The sequence below is a fragment of the Camelus bactrianus genome, chromosome 13, assembly GCF_048773025.1.
Source record: "Camelus bactrianus isolate YW-2024 breed Bactrian camel chromosome 13, ASM4877302v1, whole genome shotgun sequence".
Taxonomy (NCBI): Eukaryota; Metazoa; Chordata; class Mammalia; order Artiodactyla; family Camelidae; genus Camelus; species Camelus bactrianus.
Window position 1 is genome coordinate 42,057,028 of NC_133551.1, and position 26,911 is coordinate 42,083,938.

General features: G+C 40.2%; 2 protein-coding genes across 2 annotated transcripts; both read left to right on the forward strand.

Moving 5' to 3' along the window:
• The first annotated feature begins 1,004 nt into the window (after positions 1-1,004).
• TXNDC12 (thioredoxin domain containing 12) lies at positions 1,005-25,776 on the forward strand. Its single transcript, XM_010951799.3, has 7 exons — positions 1,005-1,233; positions 13,966-14,026; positions 19,593-19,645; positions 20,439-20,512; positions 22,132-22,201; positions 22,949-23,032; positions 24,956-25,776. The coding sequence occupies exons 1-7, from the start codon at positions 1,137-1,139 to the stop codon at positions 25,033-25,035; spliced, it is 519 nt and encodes a 172-aa protein (XP_010950101.1). The 5' UTR covers positions 1,005-1,136; the 3' UTR covers positions 25,036-25,776.
• Positions 1,155-17,187, forward strand: KTI12 (KTI12 chromatin associated homolog). The gene is made up of 3 exons (XM_045514310.2): positions 1,155-1,233; positions 13,966-14,026; positions 15,233-17,187. Exon 3 carries the CDS (start codon positions 15,721-15,723, stop codon positions 16,783-16,785), a length of 1,065 nt encoding a protein of 354 aa, XP_045370266.1. The 5' UTR covers positions 1,155-1,233; positions 13,966-14,026; positions 15,233-15,720; the 3' UTR covers positions 16,786-17,187.
• Positions 25,777-26,911: the final 1,135 nt, after the last annotated feature.

The window sequence follows — 26,911 nt, forward strand, 5'->3', positions numbered from 1 at the left end:
TGCTCTGCGCCTCCCAATAGAAAAGCGGCAGGTGCAGGTGGCCGCGCTGCTTTCTGGAGTTTGCAGTCTTCTGAGCGTTCCATTGTGTCCGTGCTTGCTGTTCGTAGGGACCCTAAGAAAAGGGCGGTGTGTATTTCTGTTTGGGTGTGTACTTTTGTCCGATGTCTTTCACTACGCATTTAAGACGCACTGTCAGACTCAATTAGTGCGGACTCACTAGTGTGGAGATTCAATTAGTCTCCACTCAGGAAAGACGGGAAAATTTGGCCTGTTTGTTATGCATCGGAGAGGAAAATTGAGGAGAAACACTTAACCCACAAAGTTTAAAAACAACAAAAACAGACTTAACCAGAAGAAGCTTTACATTTTAAGTGCCTGCAGTGACTTTTGTCCTGGCGCCCTTCAGGGTCAATTTTGCAATAAGAGATCCTAAGTTTGGTTTTCTCAGAGCTTGCATCAGTTGGTTGCATCATCCCTGAGTGGAATAATTGTGGTTACGAGGAAAAATAAGGTCCAGCGCTTCTTCTCCAGCGGGAAGGGGCATTCTTGCAAGCAGGAGACTATGCACCGCAGAACAGGGTTGCCGGGTCTCCTAGAGACCTGATCAGGAACCTAAGAATGAGATCCGGTTGTCTAGTCTATTTTTAATTTGCGAAGGGGGAAGGAGGGCCCAAAGCCAATGGGCAACTTGCCCAATGTTGGGATCGGCTGACTTCACGGATCAATAATTTGCATAGTGAATATTAAATGCCGTGGTTCTTGGGGGGAGGGGCTATCCTGCAGGCGGACGCAACCAGCAACGGTTCTCCCGAGCCTCCTCCCCACTCCCCATTATCTCGGCTCATCTTTTCCCTCTTGGTCCTCGGACTGAATGTCCAGAACCGAAGCAACTAGCGCTCGACAGCAACTCCTGAAATCTACGTGACCTGCACCTTTAAACTCACTCGGTCCCAAACCGGACCCCGGAGGCACCACCCACATCCGTCTAACATCACTTCCTTCGGGGTTAGGGAAAAAAAAAAAAATCTGGAAACGCGAGGGGTTGGGCTGAACTTCCCTTGGAGAACCGCGCGGACCTTCTGCTAGGACTCGGGCCCTGCTTCGGCTCAGCCCAGTGGCTCGGCGCACCTACCAACATGGAGCCGCGGCCTCGTCTTGGGGCCACCTGTTTGCTGGGCTTCAGTTTCCTGCTCCTCGTCACCTCTTCTGATCGACCTAATGGGCTTGGAAAGGGTCAGACCGCGTTCTTATCGCAATCTTTACTCATCCTGGGCCATATCCCAGTATAACCCTCTTCTTATCTAACAAGATCCCCTTCCCATTCTGTCCCTTTGGCCACCCTAGATTTCTTTTTATCCTCTCCAACTGCTCCTGGAGTTTGAGTAAGATTTCATCGGGTAGAAAGTAGCGAGTATGGGGAATGTTGGGATGGGGAAGTTGTACTTGAGGCCTCCCTAAATTCTTGGGTTGGAGTAAGGAATGGCCCTTATATTAGGAAAAACATGTTTAAGTGCAGCATACTGCTGGCACTTGGTAGATCCTCGGGCATAGTCACTTTCCCTCCTGGGAGAAATAGGGCCTTTGGGGACCTGCGTATTTAGACCTTTCTCTGGGTCTGAAGATTCCCCTCCTCACTTTTTCCTTGAAGAGCTAGTTTATTGCCTTCTTACCCTAGGGAGAACAGCTCCTGCACCCCAGGGAGGGATCACTGGTGCATAAGATAAGGCCTGATGAAGGGTCAAAGTTCTGATGGGTTTAGAGGGTCACCAACAGTTATCTTTGGTGTGGTTCAGTCAGTGTGTCTGAAGAAACTGATTTTTTTTTTTGAAGAGTGAAGGGATAGTGGTTATGAATGGAGAATACGAAGTGTGACCCCCCCCCATCCCATTACCTGTATCTTCATTGGAACTCAGGCTTTATGCTTTTCTAAGTGGGTGAGTGGTAGCATGCATTCCCCTCCCCTTCCATTTTTTGTACTGACTTTACTGTATGGAACGACTCTGCTGCAGTCCTGTTGTTTTTAATTGTATTTTGTCCTCTCCGTTTGCACATTTACTGATGGGTGATGAGATTGGGTAGACAATCAGTGTGCCTGAATGCATTCATTTTTTCATTCAGTAAATAATTTTTGATTACCTACCATATTCTACGTACTGTCCTAGGCACTAGGGATGTAGCAGTGGGCAGGACGGACAAGGTTCCTGCTCTCATGGAGATTATATGCAATTCAGAGAGACAGAGAGTGGAGACATGAACAAATTAATAAGCAAGCCAATTTCAGCTAGGGATGAGTGCGGGGAAGAAAATGAAACTGGTGGAGTAGAAAGGCTGAGGAAGGATGAGGGAGTGGCATTACTTGAACTAGGACGATCAGGGGAGGCTTCTCTGAGAAGGTGATATGTGGGTTTCCATCTTAGTGATGAAACTGCACAGTGAATTCTGGACCAGAATGTTTTAAATGCTGACAATCCCATTTTAAAACAGTGTAAAATTATAAGTACTGAGGGAGACAGAGAAATAAGAATGTTAGGAGTGTGGGTTTAGATTTGAGTTCTAATTTATTCTGCCACTAACCAGCTGAGAGACCAAGCATAAATTGCTAAACTCCTCAAAGCTCAGTTCCTCATCTGCAAAATGGGCATAATAACTACCTCACTCAACAAATAATATACCCTGTTCCAGTTAATGTGTTACATTTAGGCAATATCTTGGAGTCACATATTCAGTGTCTATTCCTTGTGAGACATTAAGCTCTGTGTGGTTGTTCCATTTACCACTGCTGTGAAGTAAACTGCCCTAAACTTTAGCAGTGTAAAGAAATCATTTTATTATGCTCACAGTTCTGTGGGCCAGGACATCAAACAAGGCACAGTGAGAAGGTGTGTCTCTTCATTCAAAGCCTGGGGCCTCAGCTGAGCTGGTTACTTCTCCATGTGGTCCTTGTTCATGGGCTAGTTGTGGGCTTCCTCACCCTGTGATGGCTGAATTCTAAGAGTGAGTGCCCCAAGAGAACAGGTGGAAATGCATTGCATTTTAATCATCTAGTGGTACAAGTCACTAGCATCACTTCCACTGTACTCTGTGGCATGTTTAAGGTAAGGGACATTAACCATCTCCCACAACTTCCCCATGGGAGGAATGTTGTCACACTGTAAAAAAGAGCATGTAAAATTGGCAAGTTGTTGCAACCACCTTTGGAAAGTATAGTCTGCCTCAGTAAGCTAGGACCATTTCTGTCTTATTATTCATATGCAGGAATATTTGTTGAAAGAAGAAAAGAATGGTACACATGATCATTGAGATCCCTGCTTTTTTTCAGCTTATACTCTGAAGACTGTCAAGACAAGTAAGCAGGCAATTACATGGCACTGTGCTAGGTACTGTGAGGAGGGAAATAGCAGGTAACTGTAGGAGCACATAGAAAGGCAACTGGAGACTTAAATGAAAAGACAAAAGGTATTTAATATTGTGTCCCAAATTTAGAAAGTATTTATTTAATGTTTATTATTATGTCCTCCCAAGGAAGAATACTTAATTGTTCCTGAAAGGAATTGCTTTTTCAGACTTTTTTTTTTTTTGTATTTCCTGGGTTTGGATTCTTGGGAAATAGATTACAACCCACCCACCTCACCTCCCAAAAAAGTGCTGCCAGAAGCAGTGATGAGTAAGATTTCTCCCCAGATGTTTAAGTAGCCCTTCTTTCTAGAAGATGGCCTGGTGGTTTGCAGAGAAGAGGGACTGAATAACTCTACTGTTTTCATTAAGAAGAGGAAGGTGTGGTGTGAGCATGGGATAGAAATCACGAGGCCTGGGTTTTAATCCTGGTCAGAATATACAGCCAGCTCTTGTCTTCCCTTGGTACCATTTATTAAGTGAGAGAATTGGACTAGAAATGACTCCTAAGAGTCCTTCCAGCTCTAACATTCTAGAGTTCTAAATTAATTTTGTTGTTCTCTGTGTGCTAAAAATTTGGAATATATCACCTGTGGGATGAAGTGTAATGATGAACCTTTACTGTACATTTGCTATGTTTCAGGAACTGTTCTGTGCCTTTTTCACATATTGACTGGTTAAATCCTCATAGAACCCTCTAAGATGGATAATGTTTTTTATCATCATCCCTATTTCACAGATGAAGAACCTAAAATGGGGCATGGGATTCACACAGCTCGTGAGTGGACAAGCTGAGATACAAATCCCAGGGCTTCTTCTCTCAACCAACATACACTCCTTTGAAGAAACTCCTTTGAAGACTATAAAGGAGAAGTGAGAAATTATCAGTGGGGGTGGTCATGTGCTTTCCTGCCTGAAACAGAAATTGATGACTCTGTCAAGTCTCCAGAATGAATTTTTGGCACTGACACAGGGAATATTTACCTTCCATCCTATGTCTTGTTCACATTTACAACAACCCTATGGGGTGGATATTTTTGTTAGTCGTTTTGCATCCGTGAAAACAGCAGGTGGCTGAACTAGGTCTGTTTGATGCAGATAGACTTTATTTAGCCACTGTGTTATTTTACCTCTCAGGTACAGCGACTTGTTTCAGACTTGGCTGCCAGTTCTGACACTTAACCTTTTGTTTTGTCAGCTGAGAGGGAGTGGATAATACTGTTCTGAAGTCCTTAGCTTACACTCGTGAAAACAATTTTAGCAGGAAAGGCTTGGGAATTCTGATGTAAATGCTGTGTTTGGAAATGGTCACTTTCCTTTCTTTCCCCGTCTTTTAATTAATGTTTTAGGGAAGGAACTGCTGACGTGGGAGCTTTTAGCTCACTTTGCAGATAGCTGGTGTAAATTAAGTGGCTGTGCATGTGACACTTTAGGAAATTGGACTGTCTTCAGATGTTCCACACTGGCTTGGATGTGAGTGTGGGTGGTACTGGGGAGTAAGTAGTAACAAGATAAACACTGTACGCATTTAAGTTATTTTTGAAGGGAAACAAAAGGATCAAGGTTTTCCAGATCTGAAGTCTGTGTTTTCGTTCTGCTTTGGTGAAGCCACATTCATTTATACATTTTTATCTTTGCTAGAGAGGCAGTGAAGTGCAGTGGATACTTAAACTAGAGGCTCTACGACACTTCCTAGGTTCTAATCCTAGCTCTGCTGTTTACTGGCACTGTCTGCTTCCATATCTGTAAAATGAGGACAATTTGAGTTTCTACCTCTTAAGTTTATTGTGAGGATTAAATAAGTTAATACATGTAAAAGAATGAGAAACAGTGCCTGGCATAGAATAAATGCTGTATGAGTGTTAGTCATTATTAATGTTGTTAACATTATTGTAATTATCACATGAATTAAGCAATCAAAAAATGACAATGGTGATTATTACTATTATGAAAAATTCCAATGCACTATTTAATATGAATTTCCAAAGAAATTTTGTACATGTAGTGAATCATTTCAGATTATACCTCTAGACTTACTCTAAGGGATAATGCAGGAGGGTAGCTAGGGAAATGTTGGGGCACTGGAAAAGCATTTTAATTAGGAATCAGAAGACTGAATTCTGGTTGTGGCTTCCTTTGTGGTTTTGAGTAGCCTCTTCCCTTTTCCAGACATTTGTAATATGAGAGAATTGGACTAACCTCCAACTTGGTACTATCCAACAAAGTACCACCGCACATATCACTCTTAAATTTTAAGTTAATTAAATTTAAATAAAGTAAAAAATTTGGCTCCTCTTGTTGCATTAGCCACATTTCAAGTACTCAAGAGCTAGTGGTAGGCTACCATGTTGAACAGTGCAGGTACAGAGCTTTTCCATCATTGGAGAAAGTTCAATTTGACAGCCCTGCCCTAGGGTCTCTCTTAGCAATAACATGGTATGACTGTAAGCTCTGACAACTAGTTTCTGAATAGCCCAGCTTTATGGACAATTTTTATTTTACCTGATATTAATCTAGCTTCCCTGACTTTCTTTTGGCTGACATTTGCCTGGGATATATTTTTCAGTCATTTTACTTTTGACTTTTACAAGTCATTCTCTTTTGGGTGCTCTTGTAAACATCATAGAGGTGGGTTTTTTTTTTTTAACCAAAATACAATAATTTCTATCTTTTAACTTTAACTGGCAAGTTTAGTTCACTTATGGTTGTGGTGATTATTGACAAATATTGAGTATTTGCTGGTTATCATTTTGTTTTATCTCTTTTATTAGTTTGGAAGTTGACCCTCTAGTTCTTTTCTTTTAGTGGTTACTTTTGAAATTTTGCTTGCATATTTATCAAAATCTACCAATGAAATCTTAACCCCCACCATGGTTAGTGAGCCTTAGAACATTTTAACTTCAGTCATTTCCTTTTTTCGTATAAGCAGTTGTTGGCCAGTGCTTTAGTTTTTCTCTTTTTTTTAACTCTACAAATTGAGCACTAAAATTTGTATACAGATAATATTTAGATTTATCTACATGTTTACCAGTTTACTTGCTCACTATTCCTTATTTCTTTTCTTGTTACTCATTTCCATCAGCTTTCAATAGCCTGTACTTTCCTCCATATTGGATAAACTTCCTTCCTTGATTCACAGCTCCCTCTAGCAACTGCCCCCGTACAGCAAAATTCTTGGAAAGAGTTGTTGATACTTGCTCTCTAATTCTTCCCCCAGGCTGTCTTGATCTTGTTCTAATCATATTTTCCTTCTCACTTCTCTATTGAAACTTGTCTTGTCAAGGTCAGCATTATTCTCCACTTGCTAAATCCAATGGTCATTTCTGATTTAATAGGAACTCATCCTTCTTGAAACACCTTGGAAACAACTTGGATTCTAGGATTCCATGCACTGCTGGTTTTCTGCTGATCTCACTGGCAGTTCCTTCTCACATCCTTGACTGATTCTTCTTTATCTCCCCTAACCTGGGGGTACTCCAGGGCTCTTGGACTCCCCTTCCGTCTATACTCACTCCCTTGCTGATCTCACTCTGTCTTAGGCTTTAAATAACATCCGCATGTTAATAACTGTCCCCTGAATTCCAGGCTCAGATATTCAGTTGTTTATTCAGCATCTCTACATGGATGTCTAGTGATCATCTCAAAATGAACATATCCAAATCCAAACTCTTAATGTTCCTTTCCAGAACTCTCTTCACTTACTCTCTTCCCCATCTCTGTTAATGACAACTCCATTCTTCCAGGCCAGAAACTTTAGTGTCATCCTTAACTTCTCTTGCCCTCCATCCAGAGCAAAATCCGTTTGACTTCACCTTCAAAATATGTCCAGAATCTGATAGCGTCTTCTTCCTCTACCACCACAGCTGGTCCAGACCACTATTATCTCATGCCTGGATTATTGCAATAACCATTTTCCTAGTCTCTTTTGCTTTCCCCGCCTCTATTAGTTTGCTAGGGCTGCAGTAACAAAGCTTACTGAGTGGCTTAGAAATTTAGTGTCTTACAGTTCTGAAGACTAGAAGTCTGAAATCAAGGTATTGGCAGTACGGGTTCCTTCTGAAGGCTAAGGGAAGGATCTGTGTCAGACCTCTCTCCTTATAGATGGCTGTGTTCTTTCTCACTGTGCATATGTCCACATTTCCTTCTTTTATATGGACACCAGTCATAACGGGTTAGGTCCCACGCTGATGGACTCATTTTAACTTGACTACCTCTGTAAAGACCTTATTTCCATATAAGGTCACAGATGAGGTACTGGGGTTAGGACTCCAACATATCTTTTTTTGAGGGACACAGTTCAACATAAAACATAGTCTGTTCAGCACAGAAACCAGAGCAATCCTGTTAAAACAAATCACATCATGTTTCTACTTTGTTCAAAACCCTCTAAGAGCCTAGTAAAAGCCAGAGTCTTATGGGGGCCTATCAAGCCCTGCATTGTCTGTGCCCTCCCTTGCTTCTTTGTCTTTTCCTCCTTCTGCATTGAAGGACAGCATTGCTTAGTGCTTAAAAGCAAGGATTCTGCACCTTGAGTGCATAGTTTCAACTTCCAGCTCTGATAATCACTAGCTGTGCGACCTTGGGGAAGTTACTTAAACTTTGTGCCTCAGTTTCCTCACCTGTAAAATGGAATTAGTAAGTACCTACCTCTAGGGTTGTTACAAGGATCAATATTGGTAAAGTATTTAGTATAGTATCTGGCATATTATATTAACAGCAAATACTTGTAGCAATTCTCCAGTCCCAGACACTGTTCTAAGCTCTTTCATTGTTGTTGTTGTTGTTATATTCATTCATTTGTTTTATTCTTTAGATTCCACATATAAGTGAAAACATACAGTATTTGCCTTTCTTTGCCTGACTTACCTCACTAAGCATAATACCCTCCAATGTTGTTGCAAATGGCAAAATTTATTTTTTATGGCTGAGTAATATTTCATTGTATACATATGCCATATCTTCTTTAAATTTTTTTTTAAATTTTAGGTTTATTTATTTCTTTTAATCGCAGTACTAGGGATTGAACCTAGGACCTTATGCATGCTAGGCACATGCTCTACCACTGAGCTATACCTTCCCCCCCATACCATATCTTCCTTATAGGGGGATAACCAACAAGGGCTTACTTATTCATTCATCTGTTGGTGGACACTTAGGTTGCTTGTGTATCTTGGCTATTATAAATAATGCTGCTGTAAACATTAGAGTGCGTATATCTTTTCAAACTAGTGTTTTTATTTTCTTCAGATATATACCCAGGAGTGGAATTGCTTTAGTAGTTTTTAATTTTTTGAGGAACCTCCATACAGTTTTCCATAGCGGCTGCACCAATTTACATTCTCACCAACAGTGTACAGGGTTCCCTTTTCTCCATGTCCTCACCAATATCTATTATTTGTTGTCTTTTTGGTGATAGCCATTCTGAAAGGTGTGAGGTGATATCTCATTGTGGTTTTGACTTATATGTCCCTGATGATTAGTGATACTGAGTATTTTTTCATGTGCCTGTTAGGTATCACCATGTCTTTAGAAAAATGTATGTTCAGATTGTCTGCCCATTTTTTGTTGGGTTATTTAGTTTTTTGATATTGAGCTGTAGGAGCTGATTATATAGTTTGTATGTTAACTCTTTATTGGCCATATCATTTACAAATATTTTTTCCCATTAGTAGGTTGTCTTTTCATTTTGTTGATGGTTTCCTTTGCTGTACAAAACCATTTAAGTTTAATTAGGTCCCAATTGTTTATGTTTGTTTTTGTTTCTTTTGCCTTAAGAGACAGATCCAAAAAAAAATTGCTACAATTTATGTCAAGGAGTGTTCTGCCTATGTTCTTTTTTAGCAGTTTTGTGGTTTCAGGTCTTCTATTTAGGTCTTTAATCCATTTTGAGTTTATTTTTTGTATATGTATGAGAAAGTGTTCTAATTTCATTCTTTTACATGAAGCTGTTCAGTTTTCCCAGCATTGCTTATTGAGGAAACTGCCTTTTCTCCATTCTATATTCTTGCCTCCTGCATCTTAGATTAACTGACCATAAGTGTGTGGGCCCTCTATTCTGTTCAGTTGATCTGTGTGTCTGTTTTTGTGCCAGTACCATACTGTTTTGATGACTGTATGCTTTGTAGTGTAGTCAGAAGCCAGGGGACGTGATACCTCCAGCTTTGTTCTTTTTTTCTCAAGATGGCTTTGGCAATTTGGGGTCTTTTGTGTGTTCTAAGGTCTTTAATGTATTAATTTACTTAATCTTCACAGCAGCCCAGCAAGGTAAGTGCTATTGTTATCCCCGCTTACAACTGAGGAGACTGAGGTTAAGTCAACTTGCCCAAAGTCACACAGCTAGTAAGCTACAGAACTAGAAGTCAAAGCCAGTGTGTCTAGGTCCAGAGTCTATGCTCTTTACCACTACATGATACAGATCAATAAATATTTATTTATTGGAATAATGAGTAGTGAATACCTAATGGTGGAAAAATGCCTCAGTTTATCTAAAAATGTCTATTTTGCTCTTGTTCCTGAAAGATAGTTTTGCTAGGCACATAATTCTGGGTTTCGAGATGTTTTCTTTCCGCATGTTGAAGATAACATTCTGCTGTCTTCTGATTTCTAGTTTGTTCCTATAAGTCTAATTATTGATCTTTTGATGGAAATACGTTATTTCTCTTTGAAATGCTTTTAAGATCTTAATATTTTTGTTGTTCTGCAGTTTCACTACAATTTAAGTGTGTGTGTGTTTTTGTCATTTGCTACAATTGTTGTACATTGTGTTTCTTAATAGCTGCAGATTCATTTTTTATCTCAGTTCTTGAAAATGCTGTCATTATCTCTTTTTTCCTTAAAAAATGAAAATGTATTTTAAGTAGGTATAATACATTAACATGGTTTAATACTTTAAAACGTATATTTTTCCTCCCACTCTTGTTTTTCAGTCACCCAGTGCCCTACCCCACTGATGTTATCTCTTCAAATATGTCCTTTTCCTTCAACTTTTCATTCTGAGATTCCAATTTTATATATACCAGTTTTTCTTATCTACCCGCTATCTCTTGGCCTCTCCTTCACAATTTCTGTCCCCTTGTCTCTCTGTGCTGCCTTCTGGATTACTTCTGATCGGTATTTTCACCTGTCTCTAATTTGCTGTTTTAACCTATCCATTGAATTTTTTTTAATTAGTAGAGTTTATTTTTGAGCAGTTTAAGGTCTGTAGAAAAATTGAGCAGAAAATGCAGAGTCCTCACCTCTTCACCTTCTCCCACCCGTTTCCCCTATTATGAACATCTTGCATTAATGTATTACATTTGTTACCATTGATAAGCCAGTACTGATACATTATTATTAACTAAAGTCCATGGTTTCTGTTAAGGTTCACTCTATGCTGTACATTCTATGGATTTTTTTTTCATTTTATGGATTTTGACAAAATGTATAGTGACATATACATTAGTTTGCTAGGGTTGCCTTAACATATACCACAGACTCAGCTAAACAACAAAGATACTTTCTCTCACAATTCTGGAGGCTAGAAGTCCAAGAGCAAGTAGTTGGCAGCATTGGTTTCTTCTTATAGTTGGCTCTCTTCTTTCTGTATCTTTGCGTGTTCTTTCCTCTATATGTGTCTGTGTCCTAATCTCTTTCAATATGACACCAATCATATTGAATTAGGGCCCACCCTATTGACCTCATTTTAACTCAGTTATCTCGTTATAGACCCTGTCTCCAAATAGAGTCACATTCTGAGGTACTGGGATTGAGACTTCAACCCATGGATTTGGTAAGGGAGACACATTCAGCCCATGACAACATATATCCGCCAGTACAGAATCATACAGAGTAGTTTCACTGGCATAAAAATTCTGTGTTCCACCTGTTTATCCCTCCCACCCCGATGTACCCCAGGTAACCATTGATCATTTTACAATCTCCGTAGTTTTGCCTTTTCCAGAACATCATATGGTTGGAATCCTGCATTATGTAGCCTTTTCAGATTGGCATCTTTCATTTAGCAATATGCATTTGAGGTTCCTCCATATTTTTGTGGTGTAATAGCCCTTTGTATCACTGAATATTCATTGATTTTGTATTTCAAGTTATATTTTAAGAAATTTCTACATGGTGCCTTTACAGATTTGTTCTCTATTTTGTGCATTGTTGCATGCCCATTTTTGTGATGGATGTCATGTGTTATTTCTTTAAATGTTTTTACATAGTTATTTTTGCATCATGTGGCTGATAATTCTAATATCTGAGGTCCTTAGGGGTCTAAATCTATTTGATGCTTCTGCTGACTCTTACTTGTGGTGACTTCTTATGTGTCTGGTGATCGGTGATTGTGAGCTCATAATGGTTTTTCATATCAGCTGTCCTGGAGACCTAAACGCAGGAATGTTTTCCTCTAGACAGGTTTGGCATTTGATTCATCTGGAAACCAAGGGTTACTAACTACTGACCTGGAATCACTTTAGTTTCTTTTGACAGCTGGGTTAAATGATTCTCAGGTTCATCTCCTCCATTTTGCTGCATTGTAATGAACATTTGCTTTTAGGTCAGCCTTGCTTTTGCCTGTTGCTCACGATTCCTCACCTGGTTTTAGCTTGCTTTGTGTTTGTGTCTATTATTTTGAGCCCAGTGAGTTCATTTTGAAAGTCCGTTTTATGTAGGATTTCATTGTTTTGTAGGTGGATATCCCTGCAGACTATCTTGTCAGGCATCCCTCCAAAGGAGGATTCAGTTGCCTGAGTTTAGGTTTTGACAGGTAGAATGATGGTGATCACATTAGGCACCTGTCAGTCCTCCTGGGCATCCTCCCAATTTCACTCTCACTTAATCACACACTCTTCCAGTTTGGACTTTGGGCCTTAGGCAAATGACATATTTTCTCTTGGCCAGTACTCCATGTGGTTGGGAGTGAAAAGTGATGATGGTTAATTTGGATACTGCCTCTGTGTGTAATCCGGGTGAGCTGTTTATTTCCCTGTGGTAATGCTGATGGAAATTTGAGCTTATTTCTGGGAAAGGCCTAGAAGATAGTATAGTAACTGAAAAGTCATAAAATTGAAGTTTAAATTCCAACTTAGCCACTTACCAGCTATGTGACATGGTATAGGTTATGTAACTTTTCTGAGCTTCAGAAGTCTCAGTTATAAAGAATAATAAAAGCTACTATTTACTGATCATTTATAATATGCTAAGCAGTGTGCTCAGTTTAATATATATATATATATCTTATTTAATATTCAGTAACAATTGCATGAGATATAGCTAGTATTATACCTATTTTAATGGAAGTTTAGAGAGGTTAAATAAGAGGGTTGTTGTTAAGGCCAAATTTAAATGAGATAATACATGTAGTGTGCCAGACACATATAAAGTGGTCAGTAAATAACCACATTATTATGATCACTAACATTTTCAAGATATAAAATTAAGTCACGCATGTGATATGGCCTAAATAAGATTCACTTGCTCAATACATACTTTATGGAGCACTTATGGCCACATGCAGTGCTAAATGCTAGGAAAACAGCAGGGAGTAAGACAGATAGGGTCCCAGTGCTTAGGGAAGTCCCTTTAGAGTGAGGGAGACAGAGACACATAAACATTTACAATTCAGCCTGGGAAGTGCTGTGATGGGGTAAGAATAGGGTGCTCTGGGAGTCAGGGAAGATTTACCAGAAGAAATGCCCTCTCAATTCATTCCTGAAAAATGAATTGGAGGCAAGGGTGGAAGAAAAAACAGTGATTATTATGAAAGCTGGAGGGGAGAAATTGCATACTGCAATTAAGAAATGAAAGTTTCGTGTGCAGGATTTTAGGAAAAGTCTGGAAAGTGAGCCTGGAGAGACAGCCAGGTGCTGTGTTCTGAAAGGCTTGGGAAACTCTGCTCTAAGAGTTTGACCTGTCTTTTATGGGTGTTGAAAAGCCTCTGAAAGGTTTTTTACCCAGCAGAGATGTGATTTTAAAAGATCACTCTGGCTAAAGTGTGGGGAACAATAACAAGAATAGCTTTAAATGTATTATCTAAAAATGTGTTATCTTAAAATCCTTACACTACCACTTGGAGGTATTGGTATTATCTTGATTTTATAGATGAAGAAATTGGGACTTGGAGAATTTACTTCATTCACAGAATTCACACATTTAATAGGAAGTGGAGTTACAACCCCTGTCTTTCTGACTCTAAAACTATATTGCTGTATTGTCTCCCAACTAGTAATGATTTGTTATGACCTGCTTTTTATGATTACTCTGTGGAAAATTCTCATTCATTCTTACAGTATTATTTGCATACTCCGTGTTAGTTTGCAAAGCAGTTCATAGACATTATTTAGTTTAATTTCCTTAAAAACTGTGAATTAGGTGATGTTATCTCTATTTTACAGGTATGAAAACAGGCTTGAGGTATGGGACTGTCCGTGCTCCCATACACCTAGAAAGCAGTAGAGTTGGGACTTGAACACTATGCTCTTGACAAAGGAAAGCCTTTTTTTCTGGGTATCTTGTGAACATGCCACTCTTCTTTCTTGGGTCTTTACCCTTTCTTCATGTGTGAATGTTTATAAGGCTCTTTCCTTCCAGGTTTTGGAGATCACATTCATTGGAGGACACTAGAAGATGGAAAGAAAGAAGCAGCTGCCAGGTACAAGATACGGTTTTGGGTTACTTATGATGGTAAAACACTTTCCAGCTATCAACTTAGCATTAATTTCAGGTGAAGGGTTATGCCAAGGCAGAGCAAGAATTGAGTAGTTGCCTGATAACAACAACAACAATAATAATACCAGCTAACACTTATTAAGTGCTTACTATGCACCAGACATTGAATTATGTGAATTAATTCATTTAATTCTCACAACTCTTTTGAGGTGGGTACTGTTGCACCTTCATTTTACAAGTGAGAAAATTAAGGCACAGAGCAGTTAAATAATTTGCCCAAGATTACATAGCTGGTTTAGTGGTGGAGCCAAGATCTAGACCCAGGCACTCTGGCTTCAGAGCCTACACTCAACCAATACACCATATTGCGTAATAGCCTCAAGTCGAATAGTCTTAAGTTCCAAGTGGGTTTAGTCTATGCATGGAAAACTGACACAAAGGAGGAGGAAAAGGCAGAGCAGGGGAGGAAAGGCTGAACATTGATCTAAGTGCTTTACATTCATTAATTTATTTAATCCTCACAACCTGTGATATTGGTTCAGCCCATGAAATAAGAACCATTGTTATTTTACAGGAGAGGAAGTTGACATACACAAGGGTTAAATAACTTGACAATAGTTTACACAGATAGTAAGTGGCAGAGCCAAGACTTGAATATTCTCTACTATACTGTACTAGAGAGATACAAAGACCCAATATATGTGCACTTACACATACTTGCACAGAAACACTCACACTCTGCACTTACCAAACTATAGTACTTGCTTTTGCTGGAACAGATCCTACAGCTTCATGGCTCTGAGTCTCACACCTTCTGCAGGAGTAGAGTTGCCAGATTTAGCAAATGAAAATAAAGGATGCCCAGTTAAATTTGAATTTCAAGTAAACAATAAGTAATTTAAAATATGCTACAAGCAATATGAGACATACTTCTTTTAAAAACATTTTTGTTGATATCTGAAATTCAAATTTAACTAGGCATCCTGTATTTTATCTAGCAACCTTACCCAGAAGAAAAATTCCTATTAGTTTTTCTAAATCAACTAAATCAACTAACTATGCCTAGATAAAGCCTTCAGCAATTTTCATGGGCACTTTGTGTTTCTCTTCTGTACTTGTACAACTCAACCTACCTCCGTCCTTAAAGAGTGTGTATTTTGCTTGTATGTGCTTGACCTTTCCCATTCAGACCCTTGATCTATGAGGGAATTGTTCTACGTTCATCTCTGAATCTCTCCAATCATGAAGATGTTGAATGATTGAAATGGTTATTGAATAGCTACTGAGAGTCACTGACTATAAGGAATGAAGAGGAACTAGCATTTGTGAATTGTCTTCTGTATGCTAAATATAGTGATGATTGTTCTGCAGTATTTAATACTCTTTAATGCCCCGTTGTAAATGGATGGATATAGTGTTTGGCCGTCAGGATATCACATTCTTCTGAGAACTGTTAACATTTGACATGAATAACTGATACCATTCTAAGCTCCATCTCCTTTCGAGAGAGCAGGACCCGGCTCTAGTTGGCTCGGAACTCCTATTTCCATAGCAACGAGAGGCCCTGTAAGAGTCAAGGGAGGCAGGAAGTGCAGCTTGCATTTCCGGTTTGCGTCGGAGACGTCCGTAACCCGGAAGTTGACGCGGCGCGGTTGCACATGGCTGCGCCCTGGGAGGATGCCGCTCGTGGTGTTTTGCGGGCTGCCGTACAGCGGCAAGAGTCGGCGCGCGGAGGAGCTCCGTGGGGCCCTGGCGGCCGAGGGCCGAGTGGTGCACGTGGTGGACGACGCGGCGGTGCTGGGCGCGGAGGACACGACAGTGTACGGCGATTCGGTCCGTGAGAAGGCCTTGCGTGGGGCCCTGCGAGCCGCCGTGGAGCGGCGCCTGAGTCGCCACGACGTGGTCATCCTCGACTCACTTAACTACATCAAGGGCTTCCGCTACGAACTATACTGCCTGGCGCGGGCGGCGCGCACCCCGCTCTGCCTGGTCTACTGCGTACGGCCAGGGGGTCTGAGCGAGGAACCGCGGGTGGCGGGCTCGGAGGAGAATCGGAACCGGAACGTCAGTGTGAGTTGGAGGCCGCGCGCTGAGGAGGGAGGGAGACCTCTGGAGGCAGGCACCGGTGCCTTCAGGGAACCGCGGCTAGTGGACTCCATAGGAAATGGGAGAACTCAGGCAGACGTACCTAAAGAACTGGTGCAGGAAGAAACTAGGGCGCCAGATTTTCCAGCTCTCATGACTCCGGAATTCGAGAAATCTGCAAAGCCTGTGTCGGGTGACTTTTACACTCCCGAACTTCTGGAGGCCCTAGCGCTGCGCTTCGAAGCTCCCGACTCTCGGAACCGCTGGGACCGACCCTTGTTCACCTTGGTGGGCTTAGAGGAGCCATTGCCCTTGGCAGAGATCAGGGCTGCGCTGTTTGAGAACCGGGCTCCTCCACCCCATCAATCTACACAGTCCCAGCCACTTGCCTCCGGCAATTTTCTGCACCAGTTGGACCAGATCACCAGCCAGGTGTTGGCAGGACTGATGGAAGCGCAGAAGAGCGCGGTACCCGGAGACTTGCTTAAGCTTCCTGGCACCACAGAGCACTTGCGGTTTACTCGGCCCTTGACCATGGCAGAACTGAGTCGCCTTCGTCGTCAGTTTATTTCCTACACCAAAATGCATCCCAACAATGAGAACCTGCCTCAACTGGCCAACATGTTTTTGCAGTATCTAAGCCAGAGCCTGCACTAACCAGATAGGTGGGGGAAAGCCATGCTCTTTGTGAAACCATCACACTCTGCTTCTCTGGGAAGAATAATCAGAGGGTCTGCAGAATATTTTGATGTGTGGCACTAGAGCTGTTGTGACTGCTTCACGCATACTTTGCTGAATGCCTCTGAGCCAGGCATTGAGTTTACAGCATAATGAAACTAGAGAGAACAGAGAAGTAGCTTGGAAGATCTTGGTAAATTTCTCCAGAGGATAGAGCTTTTTGAGTACTGTGCCTACTTTTTTTTGCTAGTCTCTATCCTGGGGCCTGGGGTCATAGACAGATCCACTGGTTTCTATCCTTGGGAATCTTTGGTTCTAGTGGAAATGAAAGACAAAAATCACTAGATTATTTCATCTAATAAAATCTTTTAGAAGAAGACAGTCTGCTGGCATCTCTTTCACTTATTGTAACTTTATGTTCTTTATGTAATTTACTTACTGTAACATTCTAGATACACATAAATCCTTGTTATGCATTCATCAAAAGTACTTTGATAGTGCTCAGTGAGAGTCTAGATGTTTTAGTTTTAACCTAGAGTGACTATATTATACTATGACAGCTTACATAATTAATTGTGCTTCATTCTGTTTTTCAAGACAAATAGCACTTTAAGCTTATCTTTTTTCTTTTTTTCATTAATTTCCTTAAACAAATGGTAGGTACCCACCTTACCAGTGCTTGTATTTTCCCAAGATAAATTAGATACAGTCTTTGCCCTTGAGAAATTAGTAGTTTTGATAAGTAAATAGGTGATTAGAGGATGAAAAGTGCTGGTGGTTAGAATGCTTTGAGGAGTAGGACTAACTAGCTGTTGAGAGAAGGTGGTTTGGGGAAGCCTTCACAGAGGAGTTTACATTTGAATTGTCACTCTAGAACAGGGGTCAGTAAAGGCCAAATAGCAAATCTTAGGCTTCGTGGGCCATGCAGTCTCTCTTGCAGCTGATCAGCTGTGCTGTGGTAGCACAGAAGCTGCCATAGACTAAGTATACAAATGAGTGAATGTGTTTTAATAAAACTAGGTACACTGACTGAATTACATGTAATTTTAACATATCACAAGGTACTATTCTTTAGATTTGTTTTCAACCATTTAAAAATGTAAAAAAAAAAAAACCCCAAACCCCCACATTTATGTATCACAGCCCTGTAGAAGCAGGCAGTACACTGGATTAGGCCTGCACACTAGTTTGCTGACCTCTGCTCCAGAAGGATAAATAGGAGATAGGAGGAAGCAATACATTCTAAATAGTGCTGTAAGTGCATGACCCTGTTAAAAGGATGGATTGCCTTGGTTGGTGATGTATTTCATGCTCATCAGTCTATCTGATTTCTGACATACAAGAATGGATTTCTGCATAAAATGGAGATTTGGAATAGGCAACTTCTGAGGCCTTTTCCATTCTTCATTATCTAATTCCAAGTTAGTTGGTTATCAGATTAGTATTATCATTATTATTATTATTATTATTATTATTATTATTATTATTATTATTATTATTATTATTATTATTATTATCATCATCTGATTTTGGAGTCAGACTTACGTGTTAGCTACTAAGTGGTAGAACCTATATTTTATGTGGCCAAATATTTAATCTCTTGAGAGTCAGTTTTCTCATTTTTATTATGAAACCATTAATGGCATCTACCTTCGGATTGTTGTGAGGATTTAAATCAGATTTTGTGTGTAAAGCACGTAGAACAATATAAAAATGTTTTAACACATTTTGGCTATTGTTATGGTTATCTAGATCCCACTTCTTAACCTAAGCTTGCCCTGCTCATCTGGTTTAAAAGCTTTTACAAGTATTAGAGGCACAAATCCATCCCAGATTTGTAGTAGGCCTATGATGAGATAGCTGAATAATTTAACACATATTAAATTAATTAATTTACGTATATTTAGAACAGTGCCTGGTACATAGTAAATGCTATATAAGATTTTGCTACTAATAATATGCTAGGTGTAGGGGATATAGAGACAGCTAAGAGTTCCTTCCTTAGGAACCTCTAAGTTTGGTGAAGAGAGATGGGTAAGTAATAGATACAGTTCAGTGTGATAAACGCTGTGATAGCATTATACAGTGCATGGTGATATGGGGGTTGGGTGATGGAGAAAGCCAATGGCTGCTTACATCAGACCCTTCTACAAGTTGGCATTTGAGCCTTGAGAGCTTAAGAGCTTCAGCTGGCCAAGACTGATTCAGGTGGACTATGTTGCTTATTGTTTTATAAAAGAAAAAGCGTTTTCCTCCCTGATTATAAAAATTACACTTAATTGTACCAAAATTGGAAAATACAGGAAAAGGTATAGTAAAATCCACAGTCCCATTCTCCAGAGATAACTTCAATTATGTTTTCATACATTTCTTTTTAAGCTCTTTTCTCTGTACATATTTGTATAATTAAAATTAAACTGTAGATAATAATCTTATACTCTAGCTTTTAACTTAACATTGTAATGAAAAACTATATTAACATTTCAATGATTATATAACCATAACATTTGGAAATGCTGTAATTTGTTTTCTTCTACAATCTTTTCTCCCTAGCTTTAAAGTCCAAATTTGCAGTATTTACTAGAATATCAGGACTTAGCAATAATTTTGTTATTATAGTCTACTATTATTGAATATTTAGGTTGTCTTAAAAGTTTTCCAATTGAAATTATACTACATGTATGCCTTTGTACAGTAGTCTTTGTCTTCTTGAGTTGGTCATTTTATTAGAATGCATTTCAAGAAGTGGAATTACTAGATTATAATGTCTTTGTTTTGTCTTTAAGTGGATTACCCCTGATGGTGATTATCCATAAGTCCTGGTGTGGAGCTTGCAAAGGTAGGTGCAGATGATCAAACCTCAGATGTGTTCTCAAATATTAACATTTAAACAATATTAGCACTGACTTTGGCTCAGCACTGCTTATTGCTTTAAGGAATACCAAAGAAATATATGATATAAATTCCCTGCCCTCAAATTTGCAATTATATTTGGGGGTTGGAGGGTGAGGCAATTAAAATACAGTTATGTAGAATGTGGAATTAAGTGCTGCAATAGTTGTATGGTCAGTTGTATATACAGTGAGAGACATGAGGCGTGGTAGGAAAGTCTTCCTGGAGGAGGTGGGAGCCAAATTATCTTACTTTGTAGCATGTATTCTCTCTGCTATACCACCCTGCCACTTAACAGTCAGATGTTTTTCTTTTATTTGGTATACAGTACTTAATAAAATCTGTTGGAAGAGGAGTATAAAATTAGTGTAAATCATTAGTGAAATAATATGTATACATTAGTGGTAGAGTATTGTTATTCTTTTGTCTTTATTACATTTATTTTTAAATAGATGTTGAAATATGTAAAAAAGCAAACAGTAATAATTTTTTCATTCATATGCTATTATCCATATTTTATAAATGAGATACCAACTTCAGAGAAATGAAGTCAGTCACTCAAAGATACATAGCTATGCAGGTAAAGTGGCAGAAGCAGGAACAGAATTCAGGTGTCCTGATTTCTGGGTCTTAATGTTAAAAAAAAAAAAAAGATTAGTTATAAGAATCAACTCAGCAAATTAGGGTTTGGATATGACAATGACGTTTTCTTCTGTTCCCAAATCTTTTTCTCCCCTCAGCTTTAAAGCCCAAATTTGCAGAATCTACAGAAATTTCTGAACTGTCCCATAATTTTGTTATGGTAAATCTTGAGGTAAGGCTTCCAGAGTTTCTCCTTTCTGCTATAATTTTAAGTCTGTACTGTTTTAGAATTAGCATCATTGATGGTGTAAAATCTTACTCAGCAGAGCTGGCCACTGGTAGGTATGTGTCTTTCTCTTGAACTCTAATACTAAGGCTTGTATCAGATACAGTAGAACGTCATCCAGCCCCCATTTGTGGGAGGGAGGAAGTAGAGGAAGAGATTAGATAAGATGACTAAACTTTAAGGTTCCTTCATTTTTAGTTTGTGATTATGACGTTTTTACATTTTCACATAGGTGAACTAAAGGTGTAGTTGTATATGCAGGCCACAACTCCATGCAAAATGTGATTCAGTTGAAACTGTACTCTGTGTGAGGCTTATATGTACAGCCTCCTTGTTTCTTCATTAGATATCCTTTATGTACTTCATACAGAGGTCTTGGAATCCCAAGTCAGAATATCAGGTCTTAGAGTTAGAGGGGAGTTTTAGGCCATTGGTACTATCCCTATTTTACAGATTGAGCATCTTAGGCTTAAAGGAGTTAGGTGATTTAGTCAGGATCATAGAGCCTAATAAGTGATAAGAATAGGTACTGCGACCTAGCTGTGCTGCCTTTTAGGCTGTGCTCTTCTAATGTGGGATGCTTGGAAGCTCTGTGATGATACTTCTAGCCCTAAGTTTGTGTAAAATGATGTTTGCTTAAGCACAGGGCTGGAAATCTTCTAAATATATTAACGGTTAACATTGAGGTACCTAAGGGATTGCTCATATAGCTTGTGGATAGTCTGAATGCTGACACACCTCACTGAAGGCAAAGACCTCATTTAACTTCTGAAATGGGAATCACACCATAAGTGACAAAATTACTATTGATTCTTATGTATCTGAACTCCTCACCACTTTCTATGGTAAGTTAGAATCACTACTCAAAGGAAACAGAAATGTGTCCTGTGAGCATTCTCCAACTTGAGAGATTTTTTTTTAAATGAACACTAATTGTGTGGGCATATCTCTTAGGAGGACTGTAACGTCACAATTGTAGCTAAAATGTCAGTCTCATCAATCCATACCTTCAAGAAGAATCGTGCAAATCAGTGATGGAGGCATTGGAAATCAGCAATGAACAAAACAGACAAAATTCTCGGCCCTCATTAAATTACATATGAAGAATTGAATATGGGGAGACAGACAAATAAGTAAAATAAAACATGTCAGATGGTGGTAAATGCTATGGCTAAAAATGAAGGCTGGAAGGGACAGTTTGCAATTTTAAAGAGATGGTTGGAGAAGAAGGTGACATTTGAACAAAGATTTGAAGCAGAAAAGGGAGTGAGCCATGTGGAAAATGGGGGAAGTGTGTCCAGGCAGAGGGTAAGAACAACAAAAGCCCAAGTAGGGAGCATGCCTGGCTGGTTTAATGACAGCAACAGCAAGCAAGTTAGTGGTTGAAAAAGACTGAGCAAGGGGTGGGACATGACGTTAGAGAAGTGCCCAGGGGCAGACCATGTAGGGCCTCTTAGGTCACTGCAAGGACTTGAGTGAGATTTTACCCTAAGTGAGAGGGGAACCGCTGAAAGGTTTTGAGGAGAGAGGGAACGTGATCTGAACTTAAGGTTTATACTTAATAGGATGAAGAGGAGCCCAAAGATGAAGATTTCAGCCCTGATGGGGGTTATATTCCACGAATCCTTTTCCTGGGTAAGGTGAAAGGTCTTAATCCAGGGATCTGTGATATGCAGGGAGAGAGAAATGAATCCAGGCACTGACTCCCCCTAGTGAAATGATACTGGGATGGCTAAAAACAAAAACAAGCAAAAACCAGTTTCAAGAAAGGATGGGGAGTTGTGAAGGTCAGAACTTCTGAACATCTGAACATTCTGAAGGAAAACTTTTCCCATTAATTAACTGCTTTTGTGAGCAACGGGACAATATTCATCCTTTCTCCATTCGGCAGTCATTTATGCATCAGCTTTCTGTCACAGACTGTGCTAGGCACTACAGGGATTGAGATAAGCCGCAGTTCCCACCCTTGACTCTATGGTAAGGCTGAGGCAATGGAATGCTATAAGCAGACAAATGTCTTCACAGAAAAAAATTTATAAAAGATATTTAGTGACCACTCATCTTTGCTCAGCATTCTGCTAGATTCTATAGGGGCTATAAATCAAAAGATAGGATCCCAGTATCATCAAGCAGAAAAGGAACATGCCAGGAAGAGGGAACAGCATATACCAAGGCAAGACGGGGTGTTGGGGGTAAGGGTTGGGTTGTGGTCAGGGAACTGCAAAGAATGACAGCAACATAAAACACAAGGGGTAGGGTGGTGAGATAATGGGCTGCAAAGATGGGCAGGTCTCGTTTTCCAGAAGGCCTATTGTACCACAGTGTTTGAAGCACCTCCCTGTTGTAATTATTGCAACCTCTGTGCTGTTTTGTCTATTACAGATCCCAGTGGCAAAGTACGTCCTGAAATCATCAATGAGAATGGAAACCCCAGCTACAAGTATTTCTACATCAGTGCTGAGCAAGGTATGGCTATGCTGAGAGAGGAGGGAGGGTTGCTGCTAGATTTAACTAGGATGAACCACATGCAAGGACTGTGATGGGAAACTTAATTCAGCATGTTAGCTGAGCATCTCCTGCATGACTAGGTTTTGCCTAGATCCTGGGTAGAATATAGGAAAAAGGTGAGACTGAGCCTCTTTCCTGGCTACTTACAATCCAGTTGGGAGCTAACTGACCCAGAGGAAACTGAAGAACTGAGGCTCACAGAGATAGTCACTTGCCCATTGTCTCACAGTTAATAAGTCACAGAGCCAGGATTTTGGCCCAGAACTTAGTTTTTTCCCACTGCACTAAAGCTATTCTTATAAGACTTCAAAGGAAGGGGAATGCTAACTGTTAGCTGATCAAGTCTAAAATATTTCATAGATAGTAAACTTTAACTGGACCTAGAAGAAGAAGAATTTGTCTCTATGGACAGATATGTGGAGGACATTTCAAGCTATGGAAGCAAGGGGTGTGTGTGTCGGGGGAGGGTAGCCCAACATGGAGAGTCCACAAGGCTGGATTGAGTCCTAAAGAACAAGACCTAGCCAGCAGAACACTCGAAAAATGTGTTCCACCCAGAGGGAACAGTGCCAGTACGAACATGTGAAGGAAGGTTGAAATCTTAAGTGAGTCATGCTTTTTTGTTCTGTAGTCCTTGAGCACAGTCATTCTAGAGGCAGAGGTTGAATTCATGCCACATACTGTCAGTTTTCCTTCTGATGTTCTCCCTGCCATCTATAAAAGAGGGTTGTTCACTAAGTTGCCATGTGTCTGTCCCCCATCGCCTTGCTACCAGGTTGTTGAGCATTTCATGTTTTGAGTCTTTATTTCTCTGAATAGGGAAAGGAGAGTCCTCTTCTTTCCATGGGTAAGGAGAATGTCATCATCTTACCCAAATGCAGATCACTGGAGGTTGGTATTCAAGGGAAATTTTCCACATGGAGAAGGCAGCTGAACTTTAGGTCCCCAACTCTTGACCCTTGAAATTCACCTTTGTTTTAGAATTTCATAAAGTTACCACTGCCATTTTGAACTGGCATCATCCTTTAACACTTTAGTCTAAATGTGGACACAGGACCCTTCCTGAATTCCCCATGGCTCAGCCAACATGAAACTGGGACATTCAAACTTGGCTTTACTAAAGGTTTAGGTAAAATAAAATGAATATAACACACTATACTACCTGCCTCTTATAGGCTTGCTTTCTGAGATCTAGGCTCTGGCTCAGTCTGACTCCTGGGTTGCTGTTGATGGGGAGCCTGTACCAAAACAGCTGCCCTCCCTGATGTCTAAATCCACAAAAGAGACGCCCCAAGACACACAGGAAGTTTCATCTCCCGTCTACCCAGGGCCTGCCTTCCAGGTTCTCCTTTGCCTGAGAACTTACTTCTTCCATATATAGTTGCTACTGCACATGACCACCTCCTTCAGTGAAGACAATCCTCCCTCCAAGCACGTGCACACACTCACATATCAGTGTGACCTGTAACCTCCACGGGTAGTGGAATAAATGCAACATCCATTTGGGGATGATAGGAAGATGTTTTCTATTCCCTTAGTGTCAGGTGAACATCCACAATCTGTGACAGTGGTTCAGCTCTAATCTTGGAGGGTAAGCCAAAGTAACTAACACTTTTGTAGGACTTCATAGTTTATAAAGCATGTGTATTATTCATTCTCGCATTCAATTTTTATAATCTGTGTGAATAAATCTATACCTTATTTATAGATTAGGAAACAAATTCAAGAGACCTTCCAGGGCTAAAATCCAGAACTAGATCTTAAATCCAGATCCTGTGCTCTTCTCATATTTCTCCTAAAATATGAAAATCTGTATTGGTTGTCAGATGTCAACTGTTTAAGACCTGCTTCATGCTTTTCCCCTCAACCTTTATTTCACAGTTGTTCAGGGGATGAAGGAAGCTCAGGAAAGGCTGACGGGTGATGCCTTCAGAGAGAAACATCTGGAAGACGAGTTGTAACATGAGTGTATCCCTTCTTTCATCAAAGTGATTATTCTCGAGGGAAAGCAGTACTGAAGGGAATATTGAGGAATCACTCAGAACAATTTAAACGGATCAGGAAACCTTGCTCCTGCCCACATGGGAAGGGGCCCTCTCACTGTGGAAGAGTTCTGCTGCCAGAAGCTGGTCTCCATGCCTGTGGATCCTGTCCCTTCTCACCTAAACGTCTCTTTGTCATTGAAGGTAAAGAATGACACCTTGTGACACAAAACTTGAGCCATTTGGAGGTGTACTCCTCACACTGCAGTATTTGAATCTTTCCATTTCCTCCTGCTTTACTCACCTTGGTGGTGAAAAGAAACCAGGAGCATCTTTTCTATAATGTTAAAATTGCACAAATAGCTTATCATTAAAAGACAATAAATGCTAAATGTAAATTAGTCATTTTGCCCCACCAAGGAGACCAGCCTATTTCTTCTCTTTTTCTCCTGGGAATAATCCTGGGTTTCTTCGTGAATCCCTGCAACTTCCTTCCTCTTCTCTGGCTTGCCTTCCCTGTTGGCACGCATGCGTGTGCAGCAATGGCTGGAAGCATGCTTTCCCCTGTTACTGTTGGAGAAACTCAAACTTTCAAGCCCTAGGTGGAGCCATTTTTGTCAAGTCGTCAACTGTATTTTTGTACTGGAATTAACAAAAAAGAAAAGAAAAGAAAAAAATATTAATTGTTCCACTAAACTTTAATAAAACTTTAAAAGGAAATGTGTTGTGCTGATCTTTTTGTTATTGGAGAATCAGGGGAGGGATGGAGATCACTTCAGGAAGAAAAGTAACCTTGAGGGCCTAGTCTAGGAGCTCTGTCTAGGACTCCTCCTGCCCCTGCACCTCCCAAGTTCTGACGGACATCAGAGTTCATCTCTTCTACTTTTTAAATATCCGAATTCCCTCCATCCTCACTAGCACTGTTTTGTACGGGCAGGCCTTTTCTATTTCCTAGACTAGTTGTTGCAACGGCCTTGTAGTCTTGCCTACTTGCCTCCATATTCTCTCCTGCAATCCATGCTCCTTCCCCTAGAGTCATCTTCCCAAAATGTAGATGTGACCACTCCCTTGCTTAAATCCTTTCCTGCCACCTTCAAAAAGTAACACTAACATTAAGAAACATTTGGGCCTCAGTATGTGCCAGGCACTCTTCTAAGTGCTTTATGTGTGTTATGCCATTTCATTTGTCTTTAGTCCTAACAGCCTTGTGAGAAAGGTGCTATTATCCCCATTTTATAGAAGAAGAATTTGAAATGTATGAGGAAACAAGGCACAGGATCAAGACAAGATCTTTACCTTTGCCTTTCAGGGAGCTTCTTCAATATCATTTATTCCCATTCATGTCTTTGCATTTTGTGTTGTGGTGACACCAAATTGTTTCAAGTTCCCTTCACAACATGCTTCCTTGTGCTTTTGTGTGTTTGGCTTTCTTCCTCTGCCTAAAACTTTTTACTCATTCTTTACATTTTGAGCCACCTCTTCCAGAGACTTCCCTGACTTTTCTCATGAGGATAAAATGCCCCTCCCCCAACACATCTGTCTTGACTCAGCACCATATTATCTTGTGGTTGCCCGTTTGCACATCTGTGGCGGTCATTGGGTGGCCGTGCTCTGCTAGGGCAGCGGCTGTTCCTCTGTCCTATGTACCAGGGTCACAAAACAATGTACTTTCAAGTGAATTGTGAAGCTCTATGGTAGGTTCTTTTCACTCATTCTCTTCAAGTCCCATTAATGATCCTATTGGGTAGATATTATTAGCCTCATTTTATGGAAAAGGAAACTTCCTAGAGGGAAGTGGTTTGCCCTCCGTACTAAGTACTGGCCACCCCTATCTTACTCCAAACTCATGCTTTTT

Bases quoted from the DNA above. Each gene is read 5' to 3' on its own strand.
- TXNDC12 (XM_010951799.3), top strand. From the start codon at position 1,137: ATGGAGCCGCGGCCTCGTCTTGGGGCCACCTGTTTGCTGGGCTTCAGT. The intron at 1,234-13,965 runs GTCAGACCGCGT...CTTTCCTTCCAG, and splicing joins ACCTAATGGGCTTGGAAAGG to GTTTTGGAGATCACATTCAT. The intron at 23,033-24,955 runs GTATGGCTATGC...TTTATTTCACAG, and splicing joins CTACATCAGTGCTGAGCAAG to TTGTTCAGGGGATGAAGGAA.
- KTI12 (XM_045514310.2), top strand. From the start codon at position 15,721: ATGCCGCTCGTGGTGTTTTGCGGGCTGCCGTACAGCGGCAAGAGTCGG.